The sequence below is a fragment of the Mirounga leonina genome, unplaced genomic scaffold (genome assembly GCF_011800145.1).
Source record: "Mirounga leonina isolate KUSES-001 unplaced genomic scaffold, KU_Mleo_1.0 Mir_127, whole genome shotgun sequence".
Classification (NCBI taxonomy): domain Eukaryota; kingdom Metazoa; phylum Chordata; class Mammalia; order Carnivora; family Phocidae; genus Mirounga; species Mirounga leonina.
In genome coordinates this window covers 72,914,321-72,925,803 of record NW_023270316.1, presented here as the reverse complement: position 1 = coordinate 72,925,803, position 11,483 = coordinate 72,914,321, and the positions used below count along the sequence as shown (strand labels likewise).

Genomic DNA, 11,483 nt, shown 5'->3' with positions numbered 1-11,483 from the left:
GCGGGTGGCGTCAACGCGCTGCAAAGGGAGTGGAGAATTGAGGCAGTGAGCTGGATAAATGGGGGGCAAAGCACGAACCTATATAGCTATTTTGGCAAAGCGTGCGCGGGGGGGGGGGAGGACAAAAGGGCTCATTATTCGTGCGATGGCTTCAGTTGTCCCCTCCCTTTGGGCGCGTGTGGACGCCGTTCCGGGCCTGCGCCAGCCTCGCGTCCCTACGCGTCCCGGCGGGCGCCCCGGGTCGCGGGCTCGCGCGGCCGCTACAGCGTGGCTGGGTGGGCGCCCAGGAGCTCGGCGAGACGCAGGTGGCCGATCTTCTTCACCTCGCCCAGGGCGGTGCGCAACTCCTGCGCGGGCGGACGGGGCAGCCGGCGCGCCAGCTCCCGCCGCACCGCCGCCGGGTCGCTCAGACGCGCGGCGAGCACGAAGGGGAAGCCGAAGCGCGCGCGGTACTGCGCGTTGAGCTCCGCCAGCCGGCGCCGCTCGTCCGCGCCCAGGCTCGTCAGGCCCGCGCTTCTCTGCTCGCGCTGCGAGTCGGCGGTGAGCGTGCCCCGCTGCAGCTCGCGGCCCGCCAGGTCCGGGTGGCAGCGCAGGATGCCCTCTTGGCCTGCAGGGAAGCACAGACACGCGGCGGGGGCACGTTACCGCGCCGCGGGGAGGGCGCACCGGGCTGCCTGCGGGCCGAGCCCGGCCTCCTGCCCCGCCCGAAGAGGGCCTCGCGAGCGAAGCAGGGTCTTCAGGAGGTGACGAAGGGGCAACAAGGGGTGTCCTGGAGGTGCAGGGGTGCCCACTGCAACCGCCCCTCAAACACGTCCCGAACCTTCGGACGCCCCTCCGTCCCAACTTCAGGGGCCTCGGCCTGGACCCAGAGGCGGGGCGGGAAGTGACAAGTTTGTCCTTTGAGACCTTGGGGCAAGAAGAGCGGAGGGGAGAGGCCAGTGGGGCTCGGAATTTACGACTTGCTCGGGAGGGAGCAGGGACGCGATAAGGAGACCGAGCATTTCGTATCTTTTCAAAGTCCTTTGCTCTCAAGGGGGCTTTGATGTCGAAGAGGGCCGGACACAAGGGCCTGAAAACTTCCTGCAAAAGCCACAGAATGGGTTTCGTTCTGTTCCAAAGGAGAAGGGCGGGGAGGGTCCAGAGGGATAACATCCATGGGGCTTGGCAAATAAATGTCCAGGATTTTGTGATCCTAAGTGTGAGTTTGGGGCTTCTGGAATCAAGCATCCAAAGAGCCTTACAGATGATTAACTGCAAAGAAGCCCATTTCCAGCCGGAATTCCACAGCCCTTTGAATGAAAGTGACTTCTCCTTTTAGGAAAATAACACCCACTCACCACCCACCCTGTCTGAGGCTGTTTCCCCTCCTCCAACTGTAGGTCCCAAAGACACTGCAGAGACTACCTTGGAGTTTTCTTGGAAGATAGTTTCTCATAATCTCCTAGGCCTAAAATTGGAAACCCGTGGTGTGATACCTGAGATTTTCAATCCGAATCCAGGGAGTTTTCCTGAGCCCCGGCCAACCATTTTGCTTAGCTCTCTGAAGAGAGAATTCGAATCCTCAAGGCTGGGCAAGATTTCAGATATGGTGAGCAGACAGCCGTAATCTGTACAATGAGGGTAATGACACCTAACTTGCTGAGTAGCTGTGAAGATTAGAGACCATTCATTTCCCTAAAACACAGTGCCTAATGCTAGCAAACATCCAATAAACAGCCATTATTATTAGTTGTAGTAAACACTGTAACTGGACTGTGGTGCAGCTGGGAGTATCTGACCGTGGCACTGGGATTAGTCATGAGTTGGAAAAGGAGGTCATTTAAAACTCACTCTAGTTATGGCATAAACCTCCCGGTACTCAATCCTTACAGTTTCTGCCTAATTAAAGAATGATTGGGATGGCACCATCTAACTCAGACAGTTGCCAGGTCGGGATAACTGGGGGGTGGGGTGGGGAACATCTGCATTGAAGAGAGCATTCGGTGAAAGCTCAATGGGCTTAGGTGACCTGCCCAAGGTCACTTACCTAGTAGCTCAAATGCCAGGCGATTTGGGGGCACTGGCTGTCCCTACAAGGTTAAGGGACGCTTATTTAAATGAAACTCGCGTCACCAATCCTTCCATCTCTACAACACCACTATTTTAGACCTCCTCTTATGGGCCCGGGCCCCGGGGCACTGCAAATGTGAGGTGGTTCTTTTCTGTTTCCTGCCTCCAGCCCAGTCCAGGTGGGGTGAAAATGAAGGTGTTACCTGCACTCCCCGCCCCAACCCCTTGTCCTGGAGGTTGGCTGTGCCCAGCGGGCAGCTGTCATGCAGAATCTACTCCGCACCCACCCGGCCCTGGGCCCCGCAAATGCCGGCTGGGGAATAGGGAAACAGAGTCCTGGGCCGCTCTACAGGTCCAGACCCGGAGGGCTCTCCCTGGCTCCCCCTCTTTGCATATTCAGGTTTTCAAAGCAGCCTGTAGACGGTGGGGGGGGGGCGCTAGCTGAGACCCAGTCTTCTCACCCACTCCCCCTCTCTTAGTTTCCTTTCCCCCCCTTACTTCTTATTCTCTAGAAGCCCAACTTGAGCTTGGGGGAAGTAGTTAGCTATTGGTGGGTGGTGCCGTTTTGGGGGTCCTTCCCCAGCGGACTAGCCTAGCTGAGAGCAGAGCAGAGAGAGATGGAGGTGCAGCGGGGCTGCTCCCATGCACACCAGACCTGCCTTTTTCCTTTTTGCTTTTGCACCTCACTTCCCACTTCCCTGGGTTCGTCTTCCCTCTTGAAAATGCCGCCTGGGGTTAATATTTGCCTAGAATTGAGCCTGTGTTTTACACTGTTTGCGGGGAGGAGAGGGGGAAGAGGAGAGAAGGGAGACCCAGAAAAGGGCAGAGCAAAGAGAAGAAAACACACACACACACACACACACACAGCTGCAGATAAAAAGAGAAAGGTACAGGGAGTCCATTAGAGGATGGTAGCTCAGAAAAAAAGAGAACCTGATCCCGTCCAACCAGACTCCCCCTTTATTGTCCCACAACACTGAGCCCATGAGTACTCCCGGGCGGGGGAGGCACTGACCCAGCTCAGTGGAGTGTCTTGTGGTTCGCAGGACCATTTGAATGCTGCCTGTTCTTCAGTCTTTCCTAAAATCCTACTGCCTGTGTCACTGGCATGTCACATGTAGAGATGTAGGTGTAGACATGTATTATTTGCTATGACCACAAGTCATGCATCTTTGCATCTAGGAGAGTACCTGGCACAGAGCTGACTCTCTCTATTTCAATAGGAGAACAGAGCAGGCAATTGGCTTAGAACCCCACTGCAGGCCACCAGGGTCCCGACATCAGTAGGAACTAGTGTGTTCTCCCTCCTGGTACAATGGATCATCTGTCTCTTCTGTTGTGTTCCTGAAGCCAGCCCCTCTTTTCATCTCAAGACTACAATTTCAAACATCCATTTCTCTTCCCCACCCCCTGCTCTGCTTTATCCTCATCAACACACAAACATGCCTTAGAATCGCTCATCCCATCAAGAAATTTAAAACCCACCTTTGATTCCCTATTGTCCTCTAGTTTCTCCCTCTATCTCTGCTCCTCCTTACAGCAAACTCCTCAAAGGAGTTGTCTACTCAGTGTTCCCCCCTTTCTCACCTCCTATTCCTCCATTCATTCTATTAAGCTTTCAGCCCCACCAACCAACCAATGTGCACTCATCAGGGTCACAGATGATGGACATCTTGCCCAAGCCCAGTGACCAGTGCTCTGTCTTCTTCTTCCTCAGCCTCTTGGGAGAACGTCACATGGTTGTTCCGCACTCCTTAAAAGGTTACCATCACTTGCCTCCTTTCTTCGATGGCTCTTGCTTTGCCAGATCACTAACACCAAAGTACCCCAGGACTCAGTACTTACATGTCTTCCCTTCTGTATTTACCCTGATGCCCAGATGTTCTCATTGGGTCCCAGGTCTTTAAATGCCATCGGTTTTGGGTTTTGTTTGTCTGTTTTTAAAAAATTTTATTTATTTATTTCAAGGGGGGAGAGAACGATGTGGTGGGCAGGGGCAGAAGAGAGGGAGAAGCAGGCTCCCTGATGAACAGGGAGCCCGCCCCAGGAATGCCATCAGTTTTTTTTATAACACCCAGATCCAATCTAGCCTACAGCTTTCCAATGAGTTCCTTTGTTACAGTCCATACGGACACTCAATATTTTCATTTGGATGATTATTAGGCACTTCAGACTCAACAAGCTCTCATTTTCCACCTTGTCCTCTCAATTGTAAAGTTTTCCTCATTGTCGAAAACAGCACTACTACCCATTCAGTTACTCAGATTAAAAATTTAGAAGTTATCCTTAATTTCTCTTTGTTTTTGACCTGCCTTCCCCCCAAATCCATCAAAAAAAAAACCCATTGAGGGGTAGCTGGGTGGTACAGTCGGTTGAGTCTCCACCGACTCTTGGTTTCAGCTCAGGTCCTGGTCTCAGGGTCCTGAGATCCAGCCCCTTGTCAGGTTCCTCACTCAGCAGGGAGTCTGCTTGAGACTCCCTCTCCCTCTGCCCCTCTCACCCCCACTTTCCCTCTCAAAAATAATTAAATATATCTTTAAAAAAACCTGTCAGTCTAGTATGGTGACTAACATAACATAATACAATACAATAAAATTTAATTTAATTTAAAAACTGCCAGTCTAAATTTAAAATGTATTCTGAGACTCCAATCACATCTCTCCATCTCTCCTGCTCCAACCTTGTCTAAATGAGCATCACCCCTCACTTTTACCACCTCCGCAGTCCTTCTACCTGACCTCTCTTTCCTTACATCTCTCTACTCTTCACTATTCTCCACGTACCATGGGCTTTCTGTGCTCCCAAAATGCCAAAAGTCTCAGGTTCCTTTTCTTAGATGGCCTTCTCCTAGATCTTAGACTGCTTCCTTCTCAGTTTTTTGGTTTTAAGCTCAAATGTCACTTCCTAAGAAAGGTATCTTTTATTACATATTTTCTTCTAATAGTTTCTAGAATGTGAAATTACCTCACTTATTTATGTTAATCCTGTCTCTACTAGAATGTACCTCATTGAAGGTAGACACTTGTCTTGTTCACTGTTCTATCCCCAATGCCTGGGACAATTCCTGGGTCACAGTGGGCACCTGACCAACACATCACTCTTAGGAAGGAGTGCTATATATTTTTTTTGATTGCACACATTTCTTTGAAGATTTTACTTATTTATTTGACACAGAGAGACAGCGAGAGAGGGAACACAAGCAGGGGGAGTGGGAGAGGGAGAAGCAGGCTTCCCGCTGAGCAGGGAGCCCGAGGCGGGACTCGATCCCAGGACCCTGAGATCATGACCCGAGCCGAAGGCAGACGCTTAACGACTGAGCCACCCAGGCGCCCGATTGCACACGTTTTAATAGTCTCTTCTGAATACCTTATAGTCTGCATTTCAGGAAATTATTAGTATCTTTTTTAATTCATTCAACAACTATGTTCTGAAATAAGTATTAAGTAATAAATTATGGAACCATTGCCATTTTGAAATGTCACAAGGAAATAACACGATTAACCCTCTTTTATGAGAGGGTTTTTTGTTGTTTTTTTTTAACACAGATCAATACTGAACTGGTTTGTTATTGACTGTGGTGGGGGGATGGGGGCTGTGGGTATGGGTGGGTGTTTCAACCATCTTCCCTTTGCTTTTGCCATGCGTGCCCCTTGCCTGGAAATCAGGAACTGATCGGCTCCAAAAGGCACTTTGCCAATTAATGCTAGAGCTGAATATTAATCCTGGACTGCCACCTACTGACCAGTAATCATCACAGTGCAACTTAAATAGATTGCCAACCTTGGTTTACTCTAGAAAAAAGATTTTGGTTTCTGCTAATGGTAGAGAGATCATGTATAAAACAAAGCCTTAACCAGGTAGATCACCATATCCCGAACTTTTCTTTAAAGTGTCTTTTAGTTTTAGGATTCAAAGACTCTCTTACACCCAGTTTGTTCCAACCATGCAAAGATTAAAGCTAGACTAGTCAGTAAATCCCATTTTATTTGTTTATTTAAACAGCCAAACATAGGATCTGGGACATCAAGCATTAACGTTAACTGAATAAATTCCTGAATGAATAGATGAAACCCCTAGAAACTGTTTCTAGACTGTTCTTCTGATTCTCTAAAAATGCTTCAAAAGCTGTTGGGTTGACTATCAGGGTTTTGAATTCCAGTTCTGCCACTTTCTAGTTGTGTGTTCTTGATCAAGTTATTTAATCTCTTTGTGCCTCAGTTTTTCATCTGTAAAATGGGTATAATAATAATACTTGCTTTATAAGATTATTATAAAGATTAAATGAGTGGACAAATGCAAAATGCTGAGAAAAGTGCCTGAAACACACCAATAGTAAGGGTCAAATGCATTTTGGCTATTGTTATTATTAGTTGTCTATCTAACAACATCATCGTCATCGTCGTCCTCATAATCATCATCGAGATGATTAGATACAGTGTAACCCCCCCCATACAGCGTTGAAGCTCTGGTCCCAGCTGCCTAAGAGAGTGTGGACACCGGCTTAGGGCTGAGAAGCAGGCTCCACCCACAGGGAGGTCTCTCCACAGAACAGTGTCTAGTGCAGAAGCAAACAACCCTCCAACTGCCTCTGGTCATTTTGTCCCACTGACCTGCCACTAAAGTCACTCCAGGGAAAATGTGTGGGGAAGGGGTAATACCAGGAACCATCATCTTCTAAAATCATTTTATGATTTCATCTTCTGAATCATTTCATGCATTTAAATCTTTAAGTCCTGGTATCCTGTTCACTGAGTGATGTAGGATTCTGACGCTGGCCAGAATGCCAAGTTCCCGTTGAGTTAGGAGAGGGATCAAATACAAGCTTCAGGAGGGAGGGAGTGAATGCCAACTCAAATCCCACTTTGCTCAGGACTGTGATTGTATTTAACCTTAACTAGACCTTAACTAACCTTAACTAGAACCTCTGCTCAAACCAATCGGGGTCACTGTTGGTGGGAAAGAAGACAGAAATAGGGAAGTTTTAATTTTATTATCTAAGTTCCTGGCACAGTAAACCCTAAATAAATGTTGAATAACTGGATAAACCAGTGAATACTAGATTTAAATTATCCATGTGATACCTTCCCTCCCCAGCCCACCACCCCTCGGGTATTAAGACAGATATTGGGATTTTTCTCCTTTTTATTATTATTTTTTTAATTTTTAATTAATTATTTATTTATTTATTTTAAAGATTTATTTATTTATTTGAGAGAGCAAGAATGAGAGAGAGAGAGAGAGAGTACATGAGAGGGGAGAGGGTTAGAGGGAGAAGCAGGCTCCTCGCCGAGCAGGGAGCCCGATGCGGAACTCGATCCAGGGACTCCAGGATCATGACCCGAGCCGAAGGCAGTCGCTCAACCAACTGAGCCACCCAGGCGCCCCTCTCCTTTTTATTTTTAACTTGATATTAAAAAAATGCCATTCATAAGGCATTCACACCCTTTAAAAATTCTTTCCCTCTGGCCTAGAAGGTTTTCATTTGACCTGCATTTTCCTGTCAGACATTTTGAACATGGGTTCTGGTGGCTTCTTGCTCTTTCCGGCTCGCTCTGCAGGCTGTGGGCTGACAAGGGGAGCCCCTTCGCTCATCAGGCTGGGGCTAACCATTCCTGTGAGTCATCAGGTATGAGGCTCTGGTGTCCGTCAGCCCCACTGATGCCTGAGCCCAGTGGCGGAGCTGAGAAAGGCCCTGAGAAGTGGGCGACTGCCAACATAGTTCCGACATTACTGACAGTTAGAGTTTATAACACTGTCCTCCCCTCTTGCTAGATGTGCCTAAAATAAATTAAAATGTGTTCCTTCCTTGGGAGACCTTCACCTAACAATTGGAAACCATCCCGAATGTCTAACTCTGGACGGATAGGCAAGAGTCCGTTTGCTGGCCTCAGGAGTGGCTATTCTCTCCCCACTCCTCCACACACACACCAGATCTCTGTGGAAGGCCCCTCTGTGAAGGCAGCCCTTGTCCCTTGCTTCCCTTCAGGCTTTTCTGAAGATAGCCGGACAGCCCCGGAAGCAGCCCTGACTCTAAGCCTCGGCCTCTGAATCCTTGTGAGGCCCTGTGTCATTCTGAGTCATTGGGGTTAGCCTAAACCTCCACCTCTACCTCTCCTCACCCCACACCCAGAAGTGTCTCCTTTTCTCTCTCTACCCAGAGGAAATCAACAATTTCTTTCCCTTTCTCCAGAGGAATTCCTTCAGATTTTTGTCTTTTCCCCTTCACTCCCCCAGGGAGTTTCTGATCTGAATGAGTTTACTTTCCTCAGCAGTCCAGTCCAAACTGGCCCTTTCTGGTAAAAATGTCAGCCGTTTGCTCTTTCCCCTGGGCTCCTGAGATATTCTGATACTGGGCTGTCTCCTGTCTTGCATACAGGACATTCCCAAAGTGAACACACTTGGCTAAGAGAGGGTGGGCCTTCAGCCTGACCTTTGGCCTCCGAGCGACTGTGAGGCCTGAGGAGACAAGTGCCTGTTCTTCTTTCCTCTTGACCTCATAGCTTTAACATTTAACAGCTACTTTACCTGAGCCAACATATGTCTCTCTTTTTTTTTTTTAAGTAGCTCCTTGCCCAGTGTGGAGCCCAACAAGGGGCTTGAACTCATGACCCTGAGATCAAGACCGGAGCTGAGACCAACATATGTCTTTAACTCTACTTTTGGCCTAACACCTTGCAAGTGTCTGACTCCCATTTACTAAGTCTGAGGAAATTAAACCTGACGATAGAAATTGCTAATCAATATATCAACGATAAGCAACTCGGCTGAAATATCTAAAAATATTTTGATAAGCATATTTGAAATCCCTTTGTAGAGATTCTCAGCGTCCAGTGCTGAAGCCTTACCTGACTGTGGGAGGGCATCAATAAAGGCAAAAAAGTGCTTCTCTAAATCTTCCAAGTTGGAGAATGGGCGCTGGGACCAAACAGCAGCTGCAATCAGGGGACATCTCTCAATGACATTCCCAAACACATCCACAAATTCTCCGAAGTCCATGGAGTTGACCTTCTCAATGTCCATTGCTGGCACTCAACCCGAGGCAGCAGAACGACAGCTCCCCTCTTGAAAGTGAGTGACTCTGGCTCTGCTTACCAGCTTATACTTGCTGAATGTGCAAGCTTTTTTTTTATACAACACCAGCCTGGCATGTTTTGAATACCTCTGGCAGAAGCGGATCCACAATCCTTGTGTAATGAGCAAACACAGGCTAAGGTTCTAATCCAGGGAGTGGAGATCTCTACACGGGAAATGTTTCCCACCAAACCGTTCCCACAAAGCCAGGAGGGACCCTATTTCACTGTGGGCCTTCAAGCCAGAGAGACTTTTGGTATCATTAACATTTTAACGTCCAGGGTATCCCAGGAAGTTTTCTCTGATAACTCCAAGACAGGTCACAAGGTCACCCACTTAAAATTTGATTTCCCATGCGTCACCGCTAGAGAAGTCAGGTCGTGTGTTTTATCCTTTCTCTGTATCTCAGATGCTTAACATAATAGGTGCTTCATAGATGCTCGTTACACAGGATGTGCTGTCTAAGAAATAATTGTGCCCCGTTCTCAGTTGTCTCTCAAACAGCATTATGTGTTACTTTCTTCCTGAATATATATACATCTATCTGAAATCACCTTGCTTATTATACTTATTTGCATATCATCTCTCAGCCCCGATAATTCTATGAGTCTGGGGACGGTGCGTCTTGTTTGCCTCTGGGTCCTGGGTGCCTAGAACCGTGCCCACGGTAGGTACCCAATAAACACCATGGGGTGAATTGGTTGACCAAATGACCACATATATTAAATTTCTCACCCTAATAGCTTTCATGTATATTCAAAAAAAACAAAAAATACAGGGGAAGGTAAAGGCAAGGAAAAGAAGGGGTCAAAATTTTATTTTATTTATTTATTTATTTTTAACATTTTCTTTATTTATTTGACAGTGAGAGAGACACAGCGAGAGAGGGAACACAAGCAGGGGGAGTGGGAGAGGGAGAAGCAGGCTTCCCGCAGAGCAGGGAGCCCGATGCGGGGCTCGATCCCAGGACCCTGGGATCATGACCTGAGCCGAAGGCAGACGCCCAACGACTGAGCCACCCAGGTGCCCCAAGGGGTCAAAATTTTAAAATAAACTGCTGCTGTTTCCCGTTAGAACAAAAATAATGCAAACATATTTCTAAAAGCCATACTAGCTACATGTTTGCCTCCATCTGGGTCAAAACTCAAGGGCAGAGCAGCTCTTAGCATTAGTAAGTCAGTTACGTTTGCCACTGTGGTTTATGAGAGGCGGGTGACCATAGTTCCCTTGACAAGCTTTCAGCAACCACAGATTTTGGTTCCTCCCTCTGTTTGTAGACATTTTCCATCCCAGGTCCTCTCTGACTACCTGGGCCAAAAGGTCATGGCTGACAGAGTGGCCAAGACTTCATCTCTTGAAAAGGAGCTGATTAGATCTGCTTTTCCAAGAAGTAAATCCAGTGTCAGAAGACCGCCATTACTGGCTTGTCTTCATATGAGATTAACACGTATCTATAATGTACCCGAGTAAATGTGAAAACACACTGAATCCTGAAGCGTGTACACAGTTTTGGGTGTAGAACCCAGTGTGGAGAGCACGGACCCAGGAGAGTTCTGATCCTGGCTCTGCCACTATGACCGGACATTTGGCAAGTTACTGAACTTTCTTTTCTTCAGTTTCTTTGTCTGTAAAATGGGGATAATAACGTATTTACCTTCTGGGATTTTGTGAAAGATGAGTGACTATACAGAAGTGCCTAAAACAGCTCCTTTACAGAGCACTACAGAGGCGTGGGCTAATATTTTCTGTGTACAATCTCTCCATTGGACCAACAACAGGATTTTCTCTTTCTTCCTTTCTGCCATTGGTCTTTTCCTTGTCTGTGCAGGCTTTGCTGCGCACCCACTTAACAGCCCAATATCCATTTCTTCCCCTCCTCCTCGAGGACGGCACCGCCCTGAGCCTCGGTTCACTCTAATGTGACCTGTTCAGCGTCTGCAATGTCCAAATAAGACTGTGGGGAGATAAGACTGAGGGGAAGTCTGGCTGGATCCCCACAACTGGTCTGTCCACGCTCCCCAGCCTTATTACAATCCTCATCCCTGGACTCTGGGAAAAGAAAGTAGACCAGAAGCCAAGAAAGAAGACCATCTTGGGTCCATGGCTCTTTGTCCCCCACCCCTCTAGCCTGATCCCTTACTAGTTCCTGCTCTTATCTCTGTACACTGAGGGTCTCCCCACCCCCAAAGGAGCTCCTGCCTGGGGCTTGGAGCCTGGGGGTTCTCAGTTCCTCTGAGAACAGCAGGAGATAGACATCTGAATTTGCAAGTAGAAACTCCTTCCACTCATGGCAATGCTGATACACAAGGGTAAGAAGGACCTCCCTACTGATATTACTACCTTTCTGGCACAGACTAGACACT

The 11,483-nt window shown here is 48.0% G+C and overlaps 1 protein-coding gene across 1 annotated transcript; it reads right to left on the bottom strand.

Annotated features, from left to right (window-relative positions):
• Positions 1 to 260: 260 nt before the first annotated feature.
• URAD (ureidoimidazoline (2-oxo-4-hydroxy-4-carboxy-5-) decarboxylase) lies at positions 261 to 9,103 on the bottom strand. Its single transcript, XM_035002970.1, has 2 exons — positions 8,895 to 9,103; positions 261 to 607 (listed from the first exon to the last, which is right to left on the bottom strand). Exons 1-2 carry the CDS (start codon positions 9,067 to 9,069, stop codon positions 261 to 263), a joined length of 522 nt encoding a protein of 173 aa, XP_034858861.1. The 5' UTR covers positions 9,070 to 9,103.
• Positions 9,104 to 11,483: the final 2,380 nt, after the last annotated feature.